The 23,334-nt window shown below is 42.1% G+C and overlaps 1 protein-coding gene across 1 annotated transcript in view; it reads left to right on the top strand.

The window, feature by feature from the left end:
- The window catches only part of TRABD2B (TraB domain containing 2B), a gene marked incomplete at its 5' end in the record, with an annotated part of 268,912 nt that overhangs the window by 138,273 nt on the left and 107,305 nt on the right, over window positions 1-23,334 (top strand). The window contains 2 exons of the mRNA XM_015635645.2: window positions 6,673-6,819; window positions 22,264-22,438. Of these exons, the coding sequence (XP_015491131.2) occupies window positions 6,673-6,819; window positions 22,264-22,438 (322 nt within the window). The remainder of the gene's footprint in view (window positions 1-6,672; window positions 6,820-22,263; window positions 22,439-23,334) is intronic.

The following is a 23,334-nucleotide window of genomic DNA, read 5'->3' as shown; positions in this document are numbered from 1 at the left end:
GTTGTCTTAATGACCTTGTGTAAGAGAAGACGTGCATCTAAGAGCTCAAACTGTTGCTGTCATGCCTGTTCTATCACATAACCCACCAAAACCCCAAATTTCTGCTCTCCAGGGTCTCACTGAACCCTGTGCCTGCCCCAGCCCTACTGAAGCCAGGAACCTGGAGCAGAAGCAATAGTGTAGTAGGGTCAGCCCAGGGAATGTGTGAGCTGCCATCATCCAGGAGACTCCTTTTCTGTCTTGGGGAACTTAAGGCTGAGAGAATGGGGTTCTCATGCATTCTGCAGTGTTTGATAGCTAGAAATTTTCTGTTGGTTTTTGATTCAATCAAAACACTGTGAAAATAAAATAAAAAAATTACTTTTCCTGTGCAAGTTCATCATGGGAACTCTGCATAAGGAGAAAAGTCAGGAGGCTAAAGTCAAGCTGTTGGAGTCAACTTCAGCTGGAGCTTTGGGCATGCAGGGCTGAAAACTGGGGCCTCAACGTCCCTGCAGCTTTCCCAGCATCAAGAAAACCAGTCTGAGTGCGGTGGCTGCGCGTCAGTAGCGTGACCGTAGCGCTGTGTCACTGTCGTGGCTGAGCCGGGGGATGGGTGGCGGCTTGGGGTCTCTCCAAGCGCCTCAGTCACATTCTAACTGGTTTATGAAACTGGCTAATTGGCACTTGGAAAGGGAGGGGGAAAAGAGAGGTCCCTGGGTCTCCCTGGACAGTGCCAAGCCGCAGACTGTTAACTACTCCTGCCTTTCAGAAGCAATAACTGCGGATTTGGGGAACATATGGAACTAACTAGCCGAAAGGCTTTTATGAGCAGCTTTAACAGGGGGCACGGTTTGTGAGTAGAAATTCCAGTGGATGAGTTAATAGTTTCACTTTCCTTAGCTGTCCCTTTATAGGAAAAACAACAACAAAGCTGGGCACGTTCCTCCCACAGCCCCGGCTGTACAATGTGCCGATGCATCCAGGATTTCGTTGGGACACTGGGGGAGTCCTTTAGTAGATCCCCCAGGACCTGTTTTTCCAGAGCTATTTCCTGACGCTGACCTCATTAGGTGAGTTTCACAGCTCACTAATTCCTAGCAATAGCACAGGAGATTCAAGGAAAGGGGAAACCCGTCTTCTGGAAACCAATGGAACTGAACAGATTTGGGCAAGCACTTTTATTGCTTTTCATTAATCTGGAAAATCAGGGAGTTGCATTTTTCTTTCTTCTATTTTTTTTTTTTTTTCTCCCAAGTAACTATTTTGACTGAAGCTGTATATTTGATTTTCTGTTTGATTACAGATTAGGATAACTACAAAAGGAGAACCCCTACAGAACTGTATATCTCAATATTTATGTTGCAGTTTGTTTTGAACCAAGTATGAGAGTGGGTATTTCTTTTCTGGAATTATAATCTGGGCACTGACAGGATATAGTCACTCAAACACTTCAAGTAATGCTTATTTAGTGTTTGCATTATGGTGGCACGTGTCCAAAAGTGAGAGCAAAGGAAAACAATAAGTTGCCTGCTCAAAAGCTGACATCATAGTGTGAAATTTAAGTACTTGTTTTTGTGGTATTGTTATTAATCATGGGTCTGTGCAGGGGTCATCCTGTAATTCCAGCTACTGGAGTCCTGTGAATGCAAAGCTTGGCCTGACAGTTTTCCTAGGGTTGCCTTTCATCTTCAAGTCTCCTGTACAGCAAACACACCAGAAGAACACAGCTCCATTTTTTCTTAAACTTCACAAAAAATGTGTTTCTCCTATTGCAATTCCTGAATTTGTTTTCTGTTTTATTAGCAATATATTTCATGGGAAGGTTTGGAACCACTTAAGTGTTTTATCTGTGAATAAGGTTTCCTTGTCTTACTTTCACAGTTGCTTATTAGATGTTCCCACAAAGCTTTTTTTTTTTTTTTTTTTTTCTTATTCTGGCATTATTTGGGGCCTTAGAAAAATTGTAGAGGTGGACCTGGCAACCTTTTCACTCAATTCCACAGGTTGACAGGTCCACCTGTCCACTGCTGATGTAACCAAGAATGATGATGTATTTGATGAGGTTTAGCTTGTTTTTTTGTTATCTGGTTCTTCTTAATGCTCTTCACCTAGAGACAAATGTAGAACACAGATCAGGAGAAATCTCTCTGGCACGGAGGCTGTGATTTCTCCTCCTTAGCTGTCACATACAGCACTGACATGGTCCTGGCCTTCAGGGGCCTTCAAATGTCCAGTTTGAAGCTGCTGACCTGGCACAATAAAACACAATATGTGAATGGTTGTGAGAGAACCTTGGAACAATGGGATTTTCATCTAGCTGTGGTCCCAAAAGTTCAATGAAGAAAATGATTTCTGGTGGAAAGGCTGGAGTGTTCCTAAGCCCAGCCAAGTACACATTTATTCATTTCTCCTACCTCCTTAAAAAGGTGGCAGTGGTTCTCTAGATCTGTTTCTGTAGATTAGGTTAACTTCCCTGGAAACCAACTCTCATTAAATTATCACATAAAATCAAACCTCCAACCTCACCAATGTGTTTGCAAAACAAAATTCAAACTGTTCCAAGGACAAGTGCTGATACCAACACTTCTGGGCAGTGCCAGCCTCAAGACCTTAGGACTCACTGCAGTTGTGTCTGCTTGCTTTATGTGTGGTTTGGAGGTTTTATAATGCTCTGTCTTTCTGAAAGTGAAACACCATAAATACTCCAGTTGATTTATATGGGAGGTTTGCTTTTGTAACCTATTCCTTCTGTTCTTGTGTGACTCCTGGCTCTGTAATCCAGAAGCGTGGAGAGGGGGAATCCTGTTTGAGTGTCAAGGTGATCAGTAAAGCTGTTTATGAAGGTCTTCACTGGTCCAGCCCTTTTTCCTTGAGAGGTCCAAAGGCTGTGCAAAGCAATTCCAAAAATGCCTGGACCAGTGGGATCCACCCCCACTGACAGTGAAACAGGACTGCCCTGAGGGCTGAATTGGTGTCTCCAAACACCCAAATAAAACCCCTGTGTTGGGGGAATGACACCACCCAGATTAAAAGGTTGGTCAGTCACAAACAGTGGGGCCAGAGACAGATGTGCAAAAATGTCTTCAAAGCACACTAGGGTGAGGACCATAAATTGTGTGAATAAAAATCCACTTCCAGAGAGCCAAAGTCATAATTTCCCATTGCTTCCCAGAACAAATCCCATCTGCTCTGTTTATTAGGTGGGACTGTGTATGGGCAGTCACTCTAAGTGTGTTTATTTTGAAGTCATCAGTTGTTCAGTAATCTCAGGCAACTCTGGGAGATTTAACTCAGAGGATTAGGCTGGGGGTCGTGGGGTCACTGATATTAAGATAGAGAGAAGGGAAGGAAACAGTGTTGTTTTTGTGGCATTAACTGAACAGTAAGGAAAAATAAATTTGGGTTTTAAGCTGGCTTTAAAATACTCTGAAGGAAATGGTCTACAAATCCAGTCAGGAAACAGGCAACTGTGATGAGACCCCGCTTCTCTTTAAATTTGTTTTGAGCCACCCAACCAAAATCCATGTTGTATATGGCTTGATTAAGTAAGATTTCTCTATATATCAGTTAATTACAGTTTTCCTTTAGCATATTCAAGTGTTCAAGTTTCTGATTTTAACTTTCCTCCTAAAATAAAATCTCTGGAGGAGCTTTAGGGGCAGCAGCTTGAGCCCAGTGCTGAGCTCCCCATGGCAACAGCAGCATGCTGGATGGGCTCAGCTGGTGGCCAGCATCACCTCTGGGTCCCAAAGCTGCTCTGAGGCAGAAAGCAGGGACATGAATATCCTGGCACTAATGAAATCATGGGGGGCCATCTGCCAAAAACTGCAGAATAACCCATTCTGTCTCGTTTGGAATCTTTGGTGTCTTATAAGTAGTGAACACGTACTGTGAACTTCTCTGCAGGCTGATTTTTGAGGAACACACAGACAATTTTCTTCAAGATCTCTAACTCCCTGCAAATGTGACTGAAATACTATAATAGGTTCCAAACTTACTCAGAGGAGAAAGACCCACAGCATTAATGCACAGGACTGATTTCCCCGGAATAACAAAAAAAGAATAAAAAAGAAGGAAAAAAAAATAAAAAAGGGAGGGGAAATGGACATTGGGAGTAAAATAAGTAAGGATTTGTTTATTGCCTTCTTAATATTTTATCATAAAACACACGGGCTTGCCCTCAGGACTTGTTGGTGGTTTGTGTATGTGTGTGTGCCTGTGTGTATACATATTTTTGTATATAAAAAATCCAGTAACATCCATTGTTTAAAAATCAAAAATGAGGAGGATTTTGCTAAAAGCATTTTGGGAAAACCTCTGCTCTCATTTTTCCTGTCAATGTTTTTCTAAGCTTTTATTTTTATTAGTCAAAATGTTTAGAATCCCCAGGAAATCCTGGGATGAACCATTTCCTCTTGGAGCTGTAGCCCTTAGGGGAAAGGGAAAAAGCGCAGATCCTTTCAAATGTTAGAAATTTTTCAAACCCTGTTTTTTGCATATTTTTTAAATTAGAGAAAAACTAAGTTAGGAAGATGCTTAACTTCAAGCTGTGATCCTGGGAAAGCTTGATCTCTTTGTAGAAAAGCCTGAAGAGACCCTTAGATCTGGGCAAGGAAATCTTTTAGGCTTGGCTCTTAATTGGGAACCGATTACCAGATTGAAATATAACAGGTTCAGTTGAAAGACCATCCTTTTTATTTTTTTTCCCTAAGTAAATTAAAAAATAACATTTGCTGTCTCTCAACCCAATTTGTGTATGTTAGTTAGCATGTAACAGCTTTTTATTGAGGCTGTTAGTGCCATGAAGATCATTTGTTATTATTCATATTATTAACATGATCAATGTTATTATTAATAATTAAATCTCTGATACTTTTTTATATACATGAGATTTTGCAACTTCCTTTCCTTCACCTTCAGATAAATTTCAATGGGAATCATAATTTTAAACTAAGAAAAACTTCCATCCTGCAAATACATATGTAAATTGCTGATTTGAAACTCCTCTTGGGTTCACTCCTTGGAGTGGGTTCAGTTGCTAAAATTTAAGAAGGTAAGAATTCAGGTCCCAGACTGCAGCTCAGCAGGGATTGCCTTACCCAGATTTTGAGATAACTGTTACTCTCTGGGAAGGATGGGGCACTGCTGCTAAAAATGAGAAAAGCTCAAAAAGTGGTGAAATATGAGACTGAGGGGTGCAGGAGTCTTTTCATGAAAAATGACACATCAATGTAATTTTTCAGAACTCTGAAAAATCTGATTAAAATCTTCACAGTCACCACATTCCACTTTATTTTAGGAAAAGTGTGTTTGTTTATTTATATAGTTCGTGACAAAGATCTTCACTGCTATTCTTCTGATTTATTCATCTATTTTTTATCAAGTTTCTTCAGAAGGTTCTTGGAAAGCAGAACATATAAAGCCCAGACTTGGTGGTTCAATAACTGGTATATATTGCTCCCACAGTCTGTCAGAAATCTAAAAAAGACTTTTGGTAGTTCATGTGAAATTTAGTGATCCTTTTTTCGTTTGGTTTCATTTAGTTTTTTGTCGAGGGGACGTTTGTGGTGGGAACCTTTTTTTTTTGTTTGTTTGCTTGGATTTTTCTGTTTTTGTTTGGTAATTCAAGGACATTTATTTCTTTGGTTACCCAAAATTACACAGTAGATACTGCTTCTGCTTTCTTGGGTTTTTTTCAAGTTTGGGATGGGGATACTGGACCAGTCTGTTGGGACAGTGTTACAGATATGTATCTCCATTCTCACTTTGCAAATGGGTGGGTGAAGGAGGAAAGACAAAAGGAGGGACACTAATAATGAATTTCCTAAAGTTTCTGTTACTACAAGTGTGAACAAAATCCCAATAGTACAAGCATCCCAAAGTTCCCACCTTTGACTTCAGAAAGTCAGAAGATTTTGATTTTTTTCTCAAAACTCTTTCAACTGAGTTTGGGCTTTGAATTTAAGCTGGGGTACAGGAAACAAACAGAGGCAACAGAAGTTTCCTCATTTAGGGGTGTTTCCATTCCAGTGTCTGTCATGAAGCAAATCAACCAGCACAGAGAGCCCAAGTGTTCTAAGACTGTGACCTCTGAGCAATATGTGTCTGCTCTGAAGCTGTTCCCTGTGGGGGCCTTGCAATAGATATAAATATAAATATAAATATAAATATAAATATAAATATAAATATAAATATAAATATAAATATAAATATAAATATAAATATAAATATACATATACATATACATATACATATACATATACATATACATATACATATAAATATACATATAAATATACATATGCATATGCATATACATATACATATATAAATAAACACATAAATATATAAATATATATAAATATGTAAATATGTAAACATTTATATATACATATATAAATATATAATGTATAAATATATACATATATACATATATAAATATATAAAAATATAAATATATAAATATATAAATATATAATTATATAAATATAATAGGGCCTTGCAAGCACCTGAATGCTTTTCCATTTGGGAATGCCTAAAGACCATCCCTTGTTACTGTGGGCCAGAATGGATCAAGGGAATAGACTTCAAGTGCAGGAAAGTCTTTCAAAGTTTTGTCCTTTAGTCCTTGTTGTTTTGATTCCTACTATCTTTAACTTTTTCTCCCTTTTCCTGCCTGTGTTTCTGCAGGTGCTGTTTGCTCTAAACCAAACTCTGCTCCAACACGAAAGCCTTCGAGCAGGGAGTCTGCAGGCTCCTTACACCACTGAGGATCTCATCAAGCACTACAACTGTGGAGACCTGAATGCTGTCATATTCAACCATGACACTTCTCAGGTGAGCAGAATTGGTCCAGATGGGCCAGAGAACTGAGGAAAAATCCGCTGCTTTAATATCAATATCCCAGTCATCACTTCATATTCTGACTCCTCTTCCTTTTAATGCCCTGTGTTTTCTTTCCACACCTGCCTCATTTGCCTGGTGAGAGAGTGGAATTTCCCTGGATTTGCTCAGGCTCTGGGGAACCATAGAATGGTTTAGGTTCAAAAAGACCTCCAAGATCATCGAGTTAACTGCTAACCCAGCACTGCCAAGTCTGCAGCTAAACCGTGTGCCCAAGCACCACATCCACACGTCTTCTAAATACCTCCAGGGATGGTGACTCCAACACTTCTCTGAGCAGCCTGTTCCAGTCTTTGACAGCCCTTTTCATGAATAAATTTTTCCTAATGTCCAATCCAAACCTCCCCTAGCGCCACATGAGACTGTTTCCTCTTGTCCTATTGCTAAAGAGTAATGGATTGCCTGGAGAACTTTCCTAGGGATGTTCTTGAAAAAAGGTTAATTCTGGATATTTGGGGCTGTTTAATGCAGAACCCTCATTAAGGGTGGAGGGGGAATCTTTCTAATATTTGAGCTTATATATGAAGAGGAAGTGGACCTTATGTAAATACTCTATAAACTAAATAACCTCTCAAACATGTCATAATTCAATAATTTTGTGTGTGTCTCAGGCAGCCCTTCAGTCTCTGTTTAGCTTATTTATCCAAAACTATTAAAAACTCTCAAGGGAGCAGAAATCTGTTTTCCAGACCAGTTTGATGCTTCATGGCAAACTGAGATTCCTCTTTCTCCTTTCCAGTTAATTCTATGAAAACACTGGTCCTTGGATGTCATCTCCAACATCTCCTTTTTTTGATCAATATTCCCAGATTCCATTCTCAGGTGCAGTGACTCACTTGGGGCACACCTGTTCAAATTTGACAGCCACAGTATTGTATGTGTTTTGCCTGTGCAATAATTAAATCCTGATAGCAGTTTACCACTAGCAAATGCGAATCAAGGAGAGCTGTGTGACTTCCAGAGAGAGCTGAGATGGGGCAAGCTCAGTCTGTGGATTGAGGCAGAGGTCTCTGAGACATTTTTATCTTGCCATCACTGTCTTGGCTTGCACAGGGCTCTGTGGGCCACTTGTTTCTCAGTAGAACATCTGGGCAAGCAAGTGGGGCCCCAGCATGTGATAAAACCCCTTTGGTGTCCTACTTAACTCAGTCCTGGAAAGTGAAGCATTGTTTTAGCATGACTGAACAGGACATACCAGGGTGGTTAACGTGGCAGCACCGAAACACAAGAGTGTGTGGTACCAAAACTGCCAGAGCTGTTCATTCTGGTCAGCCTTGCACTGAAGAGCAAGGGGAGAAAGGGAGAAAGCAGCTTGAATAGGAATACATCTTTAAAGATGGGGAATATGAGTTGGAAAAGGTAGAGAGGTCATGCCTTTAGAGGATCCTGGGGAAGTCAGTGGTTGTAACTATTCCTGAAATGTTGAGGCACGGCACACATGATAAACAAGATGTAGTGGAATATTTGCCTCGGGTGCTGTGAGAGGACTGCTAGTAGTCAAACCCATGAAGATAGTCCTGGCATCTGAATGTGTAATTTAAATTACCAGTGTAATTTCTTCTAATAAGCAAAGCCTTTGTCCCTAGATGAGTGCTGGTCATTCAAAGCAGTTGCTTGGACTCACAGACACCTCTGATTTATTGACACATTGTCCTATAACAGACCTGTGAGTTAGACTCAAGAGGAACCCTTTGCTATAACAACTTCTTTATTCCTGTAAATTATTGGATCAAGTGTGAGTTTCAAAACAGTGTTAAAGACAGAAGAAAGAAGCCAACAGCCAGTCAGAGTTCAAGCACTGGTGTTACTCATGGTCCCAGAGTGCACGCAGTTGATGGAGATTATAACACTTACAGGCCATGGAAAATTAAAATCCCTCTATGTATACTGGTCCCTGCAGAACTCTAAATATTGTGCAGTACTGTTGGGTAAAGAGTTTTTTTGTTTGGTAGTGTTTTTATAAATCAGCTCTATACCGTTTATTTTAACTGCAAGCAGAACAAAATAGAAAATTAAAATGTAAAATAAACTCCCTATTCAAGTCAGGTTTTGCCAGTTGGGGTCATTCCAAAGTTTGTTCTGTGTGGTTTTTTGCAAGGATGAAAGACTGTCTGTCATGGAGAGTTTTTGCCATTTGGTTACCAAATTAGATTAGCCTGGCTCAGATACTACACATGAAAGATCCCCCATGGGATCTCTCTCTGGAGACATTAAATGTAGGCACAGGGATTTATTTATCGTGTGCTGAGTCTGTTGCAGTTCAGGGCAGGTACCCATGCCAGTCTTGGGAGGCAAGAGTGCCACAGTGAGTTTAGAAGGTTAGATTTTAGAACCCTTCTTCCATGATACCCAGCTGCTGGTCCAGCTCTCCAGAGGTCTGATGAGAGTTGCAGCTGGTACTGTTAACACAACCTTGAAATACTCCAGAGAATGGAAGAAAAGATCAGGAATGGAGTTGTAAGAATCAACACCTCTACCAGGGAATTCAGCTCCATCAGGAGTAGCTCAGGAGAACTGCAAAAGGATGGGACTCTCACTCTTTGAGGTGTAATTTGGGGTGCTGTTTAAGGTTACTCATGCCTGCTTGTCCCTTGAAGGTTAACAGGAGCTGCAGAATAAAGGTAAACTGTCCATCAGTTGGCTCAGTTCAGAGCTGATGCTTGAGGTGGCTGTAATGGACTGGGAAGGAGGTGCCAAAGTCCAGAGTTGCTGTGGGGATGGTGGCAGGGAGAGGACATTTATACCCACAGTATTCATGTGGGTGCAGAAACTTGTTAAATGCCTCAATGACTCTTGAGAGATGAAGCAGCTTCAGTGGCTGCCTGCAAGATGCTGAAGTGCCTTTAGAGCAAAAATCATCTTGGAGCAGAAATGACCAGAAGAGGAAATAGCAGCACTGTTGACCTGACATGTTACAGGTTAGTTCCTTGAGTCACTTCAGCCTCCCCAAGAGAGTTTGGGAAGGTTGTGGTTTCCTGCACATTCCTGAGCTCTGCAGCATTTGGCAGGAGAGGGCAGAGTCCTTCTGGGACCAAAACTATGCCAGGGGGGTGCACAGACAGGATGGTGCTGGGACAAGAAGTGCAGTTAAAGATGCTTTCTAGTCCAAAGCAGGTTTTAGGTCAGAGGACAGCTCCTTTGTCACCCCTGGATAGGGACAGGACCACCCCAGGGAGGTGCTGCTCACCTTGGGCTTGGGAAGTGCAGCTTAGCCAGGGTGCCCAGAATGAAGGGGTGTGAGCAGGGCCCCATGTCCAGCTCTTTCCTTTCCCAGAGCCATCAGCCCTGATGAGAGCAGAGGAGTAAACAAATCCTTCTCAGTTTCAGTGGATTTTTTAAATTTTTATTTTAATTAAGAACAGTGAAAGAGGAAACACCTCTGCTTTCCTGTGGTTACATTACATTCATCATTCATCATTCCTCTCTCCATTTTATTAAACTTTCTTTGCAAGCAGCATTTTTCCAAATGTAAAAATCCTTCTTTAAACTTAGTAAAATTTTAAGGGGGTGAATTTACTAAGTTAGACTATGACCCAAAAGTGCAGTAGGAAACATCTCTTTTTTCAATAGCCTTCCTCAAACACTTGTTTCTCTTGTGACTTGTGCAATCAAGAGACTTACGTTGAGGCTTCTGGGCAGAGTCAAAATGATACTGAAGAGAAAGTATTCTAAGCTAAAGATAGGATGGGTAAATTTTCTGCTCTTTCTCCAGACTGTTTTTCACCTCAAAGAAGTCAGTTTCTTTCTGTTCTTTTGTAATTGTTCCCTAAAAGCAAAAATTGATTGGATTAGATCAGTAGTTTTAACTTCTGTATTCTGTCTGAAGCTCTCACTAGGGAATTGAGGTGTGTCCAGAAGTATTAAAATGCAAAAAATTTGTTAGTTCAAAATTAGAAAATTATCTGTCCCCAGATGATACGTTTTTTACCTGAGACAGCTGAGAAATTGCCTAATGACCCGAAGTCTCCATGAAGGAAGTGCAGAACAATTTATTGTGTGGGGTTTTTTGCACCAGTTACTTCCTGTGGTCAGTTTTGTGCTATTCAATTTTTAAGGACAGTTCTGTAAAGCAAATTCATATTTTCCAGCATTGAATTAGCTGGTTCTATGTTTCCTTGTACCCCTATGTACTCTTTATTATGAGGAAAATTGAAAATCCAAGGCTGAGATTTTTTTTTCAGCCTTTCCCAAAAATTGTAGCTGTGGTCTCCAGTTATTGTCTCTCATCTTCTGTCCCCAGCTGTTCTCCTGACCTCAGGAGAGGCTCCTGTCCTGGGAGAAGATGGTTTTTGCTCTCTAACTGCTGATCTGGAATGTCAGACCTACAGCTTTGCTGATCACTTTGTAGACAATTTCTACTGGCCCAGCTACCCAGGTTTCATACTTAACTATTCACCTGTCCCTTTTGGGGTTAAGAGCACGGGGCAAGAGTCATACCTGACACTTCCAAAGCATCTTTCATCCATGGAGCCTTTATGGTTTGTGTGTTAGATGGCATTGAGAGCCCACTGAAGTAATGGAGAATATTCCCATCCTTTCAGCAGGCTTTGTATTCATCCCAGCAGTCCCAGCCAACACTGGATATCAAAATGAGTAAATAAAGTGAGTGACTAACCCAGTTTACAGGCTTTGAGCTCAGCTCAGCAGAAGGACCTCATTGACAGCAGGTGTAAGGCCTTGACTGCATCCTACACGGTTAAACAAGCTGTGCAGTGAAGTTGTTTGGTGGTCACCACAGCTTGCAGACACTTCTCAACCCCTTCCAGGTGCTGTGCATGCTCCTTCGAGCTGTGTCCATCAGAAACAAGCAAGCTTTTTTGGATCCCTTAACTCGAGGGATGCCACCCGTATCTCAAGTTGCCTCTGCAGTTCAAAACACCATGGATGGATTTAGACAGTGGGTGTTGCCTTCTAAAAAGCATATGATGATCTTGATAACATGATCTTAAAGATTTGTTCACTAAGCCCATGTCAGTATCAGCCTCCCTAAACTAAAGAAAAAAATATTTAGTGGCTCACTTTATAAGGCACTTGCTATTTATAAATCACCATGTTGTGTTACGTACCCCTTTAAAAATGTTACCATCCTTCAATAAAACCTGTCCTTTAAGATTTAAGAGTCCTGATAATTCTAATTACATCATTAACTTGCCCTGTTGTCATTTTGGATAAAATACAACTGGATTTCTGGCTCACTTCTCAAATCAATGAGAACTATCTGTGGAATGCTCCAGCTTCAGTAACTTTAGAAACACACAGCTGAGACCATTAGGTAGAGTGTTGAATGACAAGCAGACCTAATTTGTCCAAGGAATGGGGTTTTATCTAGGGCAGAGGAGGAGTTTATCTAGGGCAAATCCATGGACTGAAGGCACAGATATTGTAATGCAGTGCTCTGGAAGCATCTTATCACTCTCAGCCTTAACAAAGTGCAGGCGGACTGGCACAGCCTCTGGTTCTTCCAGGGAAAATGACTGTGGGCTTTCCAGAGAAGCGAGTGCAGCAGGGGAGCCATCCCACAAATTCCCCAGTGTGTGTGCAGGGCTGGTCACACTTCAGGAGTGGTTGTCAGGAGGATGCTGATGGCAGTCCTGACTCTTGGTGACACGAGTGCTCAGTGCTGCCTGTGCCCACACCAGCAGAGCCTGTCCCCACCTTCTCCTCTCTGGAGATGCTGCTGCAGAGGGGCTGCCGTGCCATAGCTCAGAAGAGCTCTTGCTCTGCTGTGGTGGGATCATCATTTCTTTCCACTTGCACCTGAGTTACTGCTCCGTGTTTTGGTACACTGTGAGCATTTGGAAGTGAACAAAAAAACAGAAGTGTAGCCAAAATTTTCAGAGTCTAATTTTCATATTATGTCAGAACAGGATTCCAGATTGGAGCAATATTGTATTTTGGCTTATGTGTTTCAGAAAATTGGTTGCAGATCCAGATTGAGAGTGAAGTCTACTTGTTGATGACAGCACTGGGGAAAACATTGCAGAGATTGTTTTTTTATTAATAATCTGGAACATGTCCAGATATGCTACAGGTTTTGAAAATAGGTTTTGTTGCTTGAAAATTTTCATTACATATTTGCATTTGGAATTGTTTTTCCTTGGAAGTTCTTTCCCTCCTTTTTCCATGAAGAAAGCAACGTGAGAGAACAGTGAGTCAGGGAGAAATTGGAACAAGACATTTGAAAGCTATGATTTTTCTTTCAAACTGCTGTATTATTAGATAAAGAACACATTCACTTACAGAAAAGGGCTGATTTGCATTAAAACATTGAGGATTGTTGATTATCTGTATTTATTAGTACAGGAATAGACTATAAATGAGTATAAAAGAGTGACTGTTAGAAAAATATTTGGAGTTGAAGGTGCTGCTTTCTGTGCAGTGCTGTATGTTTGCTGTAAAGCATTTACTTTCCTTTCTTTTTAAAGAGCTGCTTTATGAAGTGTTTTTTGGAAATACTTGTTAAAGAGAAATGAAAAAGACTGGTTAGAATTCTAAATAGCATCTTGTTGGTTGAATGTGCAAAGTGCTTTCTCTTCCTTTTTGTTTTATCTAGCAGATATATTTGCTCCTCATTATTACTGTGAGGGGGAGAAAAGTGGGACAAGGGGGAAACTTGATTGGTTTGTCAGGTTTTGGCAGGATTAGTGCTAGACATTATTGAAAACACTGTGTTCTCAACATCTTCACAACATTTCCTGATCTGATACTGTTGGTGTGCAGAATGGTGAGTGCCACAGATCAGGTATCTCCAGTGTAAACTGGCTGAGCTCCCTAATGCTGATTTCAGACCTAGATCTTGTGTCCTCTGACAGAGCTGATACTGATAAACCCAAAGGCTTGTAGAGCTCCACCAGACTGGATGCAAAGAAACCCATTTCAGAGGTAACTTCACAGGAATCATTCCTTACATTTCTCCTCACTGGTCCTTGTTCCACTTCTGAAAGCTCTCTTGGAGATGTTCTCCATCTTTTCATCTGGTACTAGATCTCTCAAGTAACCCCACCTTAAAGAAAGTTAAAATCAGTTTGAAAGCTATCACCCAGTTTGTTTCAGATGCCAGCATAACTAGAAAAGCTGGTTGGACTGGGAGAAGCCTGGAATTTTTCTAGGACCAAACAGGAAGGCAGAGCCACCTCTGCAATGCACTCCCTTGAGGGTCAGCTCTGGAGGACCCATGTCCAGCCCAGCTGCTGTTGTGTTATGAACCAGATTTCTGCTCCTTGCTAAGTTATGTGATACTCTGCAAATCATATATTTTGGATCAGACTCGCCTCAGGTTAAAATAACATTGCAAATTTCACATTCAGGGTTTTCCTAGAATCTCACTACACAGGGATGGAAAGAATCTCGTTGAAGGACCCTGAACAATACATATCCAAGACAACCAAAGCTGAGTTTGTACCCACTACTAACCAGCTGTTCTCTCACTGTGTAATAGAAGACAAAATGAAAAATACCTTTGGAAAAAGAATTGCAGTTCTTTAATAAACCAACCCCAAACCCAAGCCTTCTGGCCCCAGTTTTTTCACTTTATTGCCCTGCTTTGCCCTTTGATCAGTATCTTTACTTGGGTGTCATGGCAATATAATAGGTGATGGTTTTAGTGTCAGAACAGGAAAAAAAATATTCTTTGTCAAAGAAAAGAAAGCATTTGGAAGGGAAATAGAAAAACTTGAACTTTTCCATATGTTTTCAAGCTTGTGAAAGCTGGCCTCAAAAAAATCCCAATGTTAAAGGGGTTTTAAGTGTGGCAGGAGTATCATTAGGTTGTTAAGGTTTATCCTCCCCTCCGAAACACAAACCTTTATTTACGTACACTGCAGGCTTCTCATCCTTAGTCAATTAATGAGCAGGTCCCTGTAATCTGGTCCTAAATATACTTCACATAGTTGGGTGAAGCTTGCAGAAAGGGGGCCGAGATCATTGTTCTGACTGTGTTTTGTTAAGACTTCTTTAATCAAAACATTCATTCAGATAGAGAGGCCGGCTGCATATTTTGGCATCGCAACCAAGGGGAGCAGGGATGGGGTTGGGGTGGGGAGGGAGGAGGAGGGGTTGGTGTTGCTTGCTTCTTCTTTTCCTTTTTTTTCCCAAGTGCTTGGAAAGCAGCTATTTAACTGGTGTGTAAGAACAAATAGAAAACATACATGGAGGTCATGACTTCACAGGGATTTGTTGAAAGTCTTTTTTAACAGGGATAGAAGTATCACCCCCAAGCTGTGAGTTGTGCGAGACACACAGCCCATCCCTGTGGCCTTTCTGCCTTTTTTTTTTATTTTTTTTTTAATAAACATGTTTTCTTTTGGCCCAAATGGACAGAGAAGGTGGAACTAGGCAGGACACACAGCTGTTGTTTGGCCAGGTGCCACCTGGAAGAACAGCCCTGGCAGGATGGGTTTGGTGCTCCCAAGGAGGGTGTCCATGCAGGTGCAGTGGGGGCTGAAACTGAAGATACAGGAGTGTCCAAGGGCTGCAGCCCACCCTGCCTGCAGGCAGCTTTACACTCAGGCCAGCAATGACTCCTACAGCTCTTGTGTCACCTGCAGAGCTGGTTTTTAAATGTATCATTCACTGTCCATAGAGACTTCACTGGCATTCGGTCTGCCTTTCCCCTCCACATCTTCTCCTATTTGTAATTTTCCCCCATTTACAAGTTTAGGTGCTCCAGTGGCCATTAAATCTGAGGCAACCAGTCTGAAACTCAAAGACCTCTATTTTCACACTCAAGTGCTACAGCATGCTGAGGGGTTTGCTGATAGCTTTAAATCAGAGAGGCCAGTTACAGAAATCTCACTAACATGAACTGTGATGTAACTGCAACATCTATGGACCATGAGCACTGAGGGGAGGTGGGCAGGGATTAGCTCATGGCCAGAAGTGACTCCCCAGAGTTGGTCCCAAGAAATGTTCTTGCTTGTGTTCTTCACTTCCCTTCGAGCAAAAAGTATTTTTGCCTTTCCCCCAGCTCTTGCTCTGAAAAAGGGCAAGGAGTGATGGAACTGAACTTTACTCAAAGATGAAAGACTCCTTTCACAGTCCACTCAGACTTCTAATATACTGCTTTAAATTTTGGTGCTTGAAAGAAGGCCATAATGGGTTAATCACATGCTCAAACTGGGGACTGCTCCTTCTTGGTTTCCCTTTTCCATAACAAGCTGGAAGCTTACCTTCTTGGCAGTTGCCAGCTTTGGGCTTTGGGTTAAATCAGTTTAACCCAGCACTCCTTCCTTGGCCATTGCTGGTCCCTCGTGATGGACACTCAGGAGTGCTGGAGGAAAACCAGGTGAGTTGGCAGCATCATTTGCTTTCGTGGCAGCCACGTCCTCCTCATGGAGACACTTGTTCTCACAGCCCATTCACTTTGCACTATTTCAGTCCTTCCTATCAGAGGCTGCAGTAAGAGGATATTGCTCTCCCAGATGCCAGAAGGGACCATAAATCAGAGGAAAACAGGTGTCTTCCAAGTCCAGAGCAGTGTATTTTGCAACCCTGCAGTAAAAGCCACAATGCCTTGTCAAGGCTGGTTAACAGGAGGGTATCCTCCCTTCATAAAGGAATGATAACTAGAGCTCAGATGTCAGCCTGTGACCCAAGAAGGGCTGGTGTGAATTTAGGGCTGTTTGGTTTGCTGGAGGAGCCAGCAGGTTTTGGGATGCTGCTCTGGCTCCCTGGCAGCCTCCATAAGCTGCCTGTCAGCTCCTGAGATCCTTATCTTTCGTAGTGCTGTCAGCTGTGTAAAGGTTCCTGACCTGCATGGTGCAGGGAAAATCCTTCAAAGCAGGATCCCTTACTTGTCTCCTGGCCTCTGCCCACATAAAGCTCATAAACCAGAAGACTAATAAAGAAAACCCAATCTTTATCATGTTTTAAAAAAAATGAATGCAGTTGCCGTGATCTGGGAACAACTCCCTGCTCACAACTGGAGATAAAGATTACGAGTGTGGAGGCAGAGCCCTCTTGTCAGGGAGGGATGGATGGGGTTTGTATTGAGGAGCTGGACTGGAACTCTGGCAGCTGATGGCCAGCTCTCTGTCTTGCCACAGTTGTCCCTTTTGACCCTGGGTGTGCTGCCTTCTGTTTTCTCTATTTAGCCTGTGAACCCTCTGGGGAGAGAAGGAGAAATAAGGAAATAAGGCACTTGTGTTATTAAGAGATTCCCCTGCAACTGTTGGTGATGATGCTGTACATGCAGCAGTCTGGAGTTTGGATATTTCTCAGGAGAGGAGCCTGGAAATCCTTGAGTCTGTTGATTAGAACAGTGGGAGAGAGGAGTCTCAAAAGCCAAGAGATTTGACCAAGATACAGGAAGATGACAGCTGGAGAGGTTTTAGGATCACTGTGTATCTCATGGGAAGGGCTGGCTTCTCGTTTCCCTATCTCAGCATCCTCTTCTCCATCTGCAAGTAGAATTATGGCTGAAGATCACCTCTGCCCACAAGCAGGTGAGGAAAGGCACACATCTCTTTAGTCCAGTGTTGGTGATGTTGGTTTTTGATTGACATAATGTTACAATTTGAATGCATATTCCAGAAATACACTTCATCACTGGAACAGAAAGAGGCTAAACAAGGTTATCAGAGGATTGGGAAATGTAGTGCATAGGAGTAGGAATGACAGCACTGTTACTCCACATATTATAGTGATTTTATACTGGACTGAGTATAGAGCAGTTCCACTTTTGCCAATAAATCCAAAGTAGGACAAAAAATGTAATCAAAGATGATAGTGCTTATGTGAGTCCAAAAAAATTATTTGTAGATAGATATTCTCAACTCTGGCATTGTGCCCCTGCCCAGAATATTTGTCCAAATATTAAAAAAGAGTAAATAAAAAAAAAGTACTTTTAATGTAGTCCCATCTCCATGAATTTTCAGCTGAACTTTGGCAGTAAGCCCTAAATGTGATAAAAGACTCTGCACTAATATATTTTGCTTTTCTCTTTTTTTTTTTTTTCTTTCTCTGTCTCTACAGACAAAGCTGAAAGCATAGCATAGATCTTGAGTTATGGCTGATGCATTTTTCTAAGCTGAAGTATCTTGTTAGCTCTTATGCTAATGACTGCAGCAGAATCCAAGGCTCAGTGGAAATTTATGGGAAGAGAGGTTACTGCTGAGCACTGTGTTGGACTTTGGATCTTCCTTTGGGTCCCTCCAGAGCTAGACTGAGCCAGTGCCTTGTATGTAACATCAAGGTAGAGTCTTGCTGTCCCCATTTTACAGATGGACTTTTGAGAGACAAGAGGAATAAAGCCAAATGCTTCAAAGACACTTAGTGGAGGTTAAGTGCTGAGTTTCCTTTGAAGGTTAAAACCCAAATGACATGCTTGTGATCGTGGAAGAGATTTGTATCACCCATGGGAGCAGAACCATTTTTTCAGGGTAGTGTCATAACCACTCCACAATCCTTCCTCTTTCTTCTCCCTAAAGCTCCCACTGACTTCAAAGGTGAAGAATTATGGCCCACATCCCACAGTGCTGTGAGCTCAGACGTGTGTACAGAGCTTTATCCACACATATATTCCATCAGGGATACTGACTCAAGTAAAACTGCCCAGACAGTGGGGAGGGGCAGAAATTTTTGCAAGGCTGGGATTTCTTTTTTATTCTCATAGTCTCTTTCTTTAACCTCAAAAGTTTAACTGAGAAATGCAGGGTGTACCTAATGACTGAGTTTGTGGCCCATCAGTACTGTCCATAGGAGAGCTGTAACCTAAAGGAAATCAAAGTAGAAAAAAGAATGAGTGCTACCTTATTAAGAAAAACAAGGTATTATTTATTTTGAACATCTCAATGAGATACATTATTGAATTTCCACTGGAATTATATATAAATAGGAGGTGGTTGGGTTCTCAGAAAACTGCACAGCTTGCAGAGACTGGATGTAAAGAATCTATTTATCTCTTGTCATGTGTATCCACTAGAAGTGAGCACACCCCAGGTGATGCATTTTTCTGCTGATCCAGCTGTTACTCTCCTAGGTGAACAGCAAAATTAGGGGTTTGGATCTTTCAACACACACATCATCCACTCCATTGTACATTTAAATACTGGTAGCAATATTCAGCTATTGTTAGATCAGTCCCTCATCCAGGGGCGCAGCAGATGTCTCATCCATTCACTCTCAGCTCAAAAACAACAGATTCATGTCATTAAAATGTTAAAATTAATTTTTTCACAGAATTAAAGCAAAATTAGAGTAGAAGGGGGAAGGTGCATCCTTTTGTGCATATTTAGCCCATCCTTTTAAAATAACAGATCTCTTTTCCAAAAAACCCCCCAAACTTTAATTTTGGCTCCAGTTAAAAGTTTCCTAATTGCATGTGGCTGTTTTTTGATTTCCTGATTCCTGTCTGGTTTAAGGGTTTCTTAAATCAGCAGGAGCAGCTGTCTCCCTGAAGCCAGGCATGGTGTGTGTCACTGACTGTGGGAAGGACCTGGATGCAGGGAGGAGCGGAGCTGATTAATGGGGCAAGTGTCACAGCTCGGAGTGTGGTTGCACTACTGTGTAGGGGCATGCTTACTGCAGTCGTTTATCTTCTGTCCTCTGCCACACACATGCTGAAACACACATGCAGACTTTATTCCTGCCAGCCATCAGAGATGCAGAATGCACACAGTGCAGCAGGACCTGTGGCTGGTGCTGTGCCTCTCCAGGTTTTGCCTTCCTCTGTCTTGTTCCTTGGGCAAGCAAAAGAAAGACTGACAAAGCCCAGTCCTTGGGTTTAAGTTTATGTCTCTGCCATTGGCAAACTTTTTCCCACAAAAGAGAAGGAAAGAAGGGGAAGGGGGAAAAAAGGCAAGTCTGCCTCTGGTCTGTGTACTGTATTTTAGGTTAGGTAAAGAGAAGGAACAAACTATAGGTTAAATGTCGATATACTGATGGAGTTGCACAAGGAGGTGAAAGGTGCTTGCTTCCCTTCTTACCAAAGACCTTATACAACAGCTGGTTTTGGCTATCTAGACCCCCATCACCAGTGGGATGCGCAGAGCTGCTTGGTCCCCCAGCATAGCTGCTCCTGCTTTATGTAGGAGCAGGTTATGCTCACAGGCAAGGCTTTCCTTGCTTTCCCAAACCATCTGAAGTGATTCAAAACCAGGTCCCAGCCTTCACTTCCCTTCAGCCAGCAGCTGGGAAGAAGAGACTTCTCTTATGTGGGTGTTGAGCCTTCAGATGCTTCCAGAAAATTTCACCTTCCACTTCAGTTTCTAAAGGCTCCCCTGACTCCTGCCTGAGAGCCCCAGCACAGAGGAGACACAAAGGTTTGTGGTATCTCCATGGACCTGGTTTGCAGCTTTGCATTACTAAGGTTACTGCAAGTGTAAAATGGCTGCTCATTCCTCAGACTTTATTCCTGCAATATAAATCTCTCCCTGTTTTTCAGCAGGAATGGAAGCAACTATGTCCTTTGCTGCTGTAGCCAGCAGCATTTTATCTCTTTGACACCATCAGTCTGCTTCTCCATCCCTTAGAGACAAACACGTATTCTTGCCAGACATGGAGGCAACTTCCTTGGGTTTTCACAGGAAACTGGTGTCTCCAGTAGGTCTGACTTAATGGGACTTATTACTTGTTGAGTGCTGGCTCAGGACTAAACTGAGAACAAGGTGCAAAGTACTTGTGTGCTCTGAGGAGTTCACAAGTTACACTGGTGATGCCAAGCCTTGCTGGAAAGCCTGGAGGAAGGGAATGACTCAGGGTAATATGACTGAATGCTTGAAAAAGAACATGCTGTGAGGAGCACCGTGACTTGGCAAAGCAGGTTGAGAAGCAGTTTGGGAAGTCAAAGGTCCAGCTGGTCTGGGAGATCCAAAAGGCTGGGGCAGGGTCCTTGACATGGAGTGTTATCTCCATCCCCTCAGGATGCCCTGGTTCAGGAGATGTGGTCCCCTTTTCTGTCTCACACAGCTGGGAACAGCCTTTAGTGTGAATCCAGAGTGAGGTGGATCCATCCATGAGTGAGACTCATCTGCATAATGCATGGTGAGAAATCTCTGCTGCTTGGTCCCTCACATGTATTAGGAGTGATGCAGGTGGGGCTGCAATGAAAAAGCTTTAAGGAGAGTCACTGGGAAGATGGAAATCAGTTTTTCTTCCTAAGACTTGCTGAAAACTTTTGGAGAAGCATTATGAGCAAAGAGGGTGGGAAGAGACAAAAATTGTTGTGATAAAACCATGTGACCAAATGGAATGGGAAGATGTGGGCTGAAAAAAATTAAAAGCAAGTTTTAGAAAATGCATGCAGGGATTTTGTATAGTAGAAAACCAGAGATGGAATTAACACAAGTAACAGAGTCACTGCACCAAGTGTTTCAGCACAGCAAGTGAGGGATGTTCCCCTCATGGGCTGTGCATGCAATGTCATTACCACCAACTCAGATTAACACTGGAAATCCTGGCAGCTTTACCTGTGCCTAGGGACTCAGAAATCTGAATCTGGGGTTTGCAGCTTAAGCTGCTTTCCAGTGGTGAGGCACAGAAAATCACCACAATGTGCTAGGTGCTGTTAGCAGTCATCAGACACAGCCCCTTACAGCTCTTCTCTCTGCAGGGCACGTGGGCTCCCAAACTCTGGTGGGAGACCTGGGGTTTCGACTGTGTCAAAATAAGTCGTTGTCCTAAGAATCAGAGACTTCTGGCTCATCTATCCATTACAGCTTGGATCTTGGCTCATTCTTGTATCTGCTGCCCTGACCAATGTCCTTTGTGCTGTGCCTGTGTTCATCTCTCCTCACAAAATCAGGGACTGACGGAGCATTGCTTGTGGAAGTCTCTTCCTCGGATGTATCAGGAATGTTCCAGGGGTTTATGTGTTGCTATGCATGGTCTTCTCTGGTGAGACCTAATAGCATGTAAGGATATTTGCCCTGTGTGCATATTCCTGTGTCTGTATTTGCTGTCTTTTCTTCTTTTTAAACTCTTAAGTTCTTAAAAAGCCACATATACAAGCCAAGTCTTACAGTCCTTACTTGGTTCATGGTGACCTCAGCTGAGAACAGATCACAGGAATTTGGTATTAAACAGATGATTATGTTTTTTTAACAAACAGAGAATAAAGGTCCAAGTAAATCACCTAAATGTAATGCCTGAAACTACATTTTGATGAAGGAGCAGAAAAAAAATCAAAATTAATTAAAGTGGTCTTTAGTAAAATACTAGTTTCACTCTTTTGAATGTATATTCATTGGGAATTTCTTTTCTTTACCTTTTTTTTTTTTTTTTGAGAGTTCTTAACAACCTCCTGTGCTTTGGTCCTCTAGTGTTCTTTTGTGTGATAGTTCTGCTCAGATGGCTGAAAGAAGACTGCATTGAAACATGCAGTGTTTTGTGGGTTCCTTAACCAATGCCACCTGGGCTGTGGCCTTTCTCTCTCTGTTTCAGGTCCCAAACTTCATCAACACAACACTCCCACCCCACGAGCAGGTGACAGCTCAGGAAATAGACAGCTACTTCAGACAGGAGCTCATCTACAAGAGGAATGAGAGGATGGGGAGAAGAGTGATGTCACTTCTAAGGGAGAACAGAGACAAGAGCTTCTTCTTTGCCTTTGGAGCAGGTATGGCATGATTTTTTTCTATTTTATTCCATTACCATGATTGGAAGTAAAGTGTTTGGAATGCTTCAGGTCTCTGGGGATGTGGGAAGATTTCTTATGAGTCTTCCCTTTGAAGCAGAAAGACTTTTGTTTGTCCAGAGCCACTTCTAAAATGGAGTGAGTTGTTGCAGGAGGTGGGTCTAGGTCCAGCCAGGCTGCAGACAGGCTGCACTCACTTTGTTTTCCATCTGGCTGTAGAAATGTGAAGCTGGAAGCACTTTTCATGCTGTTGTGTTTGTTCCCTTCCCAGACCTGTGGGCTACTCGGTCACAGGTGTAGAAAATGTTGGTGTGTCTGTACAGACTGGCTGTTTTGGGGCTGTGCACAAGTGCATGAGTTGTGTGTGTAACTAAATAGCAGCTTTTTAAACCATTAAATGAAAATCCAAAGTGTCCCTCTTCCTGAAGTCTGCAGAACAAAGATGTCTGCAGTACTTCTGTGAGCCTGCGGCAATACACACTTCTGTCCTTTCTCTCCCTTTTTTTATTTCTTTTCCCTTTTCCAATGGAATTCACATTTCTGTGTGATAAGAGTATAAATAATAACCATTCAGGCCCCAGCTCAGCAGAATCCTGAGCACCAGCTTAAGTGTCTTTGAGCTCCCTCAACTTCAAGGCAGCCTGAGATTTGTGTTGAGAACTGATCTGCTCCTCCTGCTCCCTTTCCTTGGAAATTTCTCATTTTTGACAGAACTTTTCTTCTCATCCCATGGCTCTCTCTATGAACTTTGGCAACAATTCACCTTTTGCTACTCACTTCAGTGGGAATTTTGATTAAAGACTGTGGGTTTCAGCAGAGACACGTGCATTTTGATGTATTTATTTTTTGAGTGTATCCAGACTGAATTTTCCCAAGCT

This window comes from Parus major, chromosome 8 (genome assembly GCF_001522545.3).
Source record: "Parus major isolate Abel chromosome 8, Parus_major1.1, whole genome shotgun sequence".
Taxonomy (NCBI): domain Eukaryota; kingdom Metazoa; phylum Chordata; class Aves; order Passeriformes; family Paridae; genus Parus; species Parus major.
This window is presented reverse-complemented; position numbering and strand designations above follow the sequence as displayed.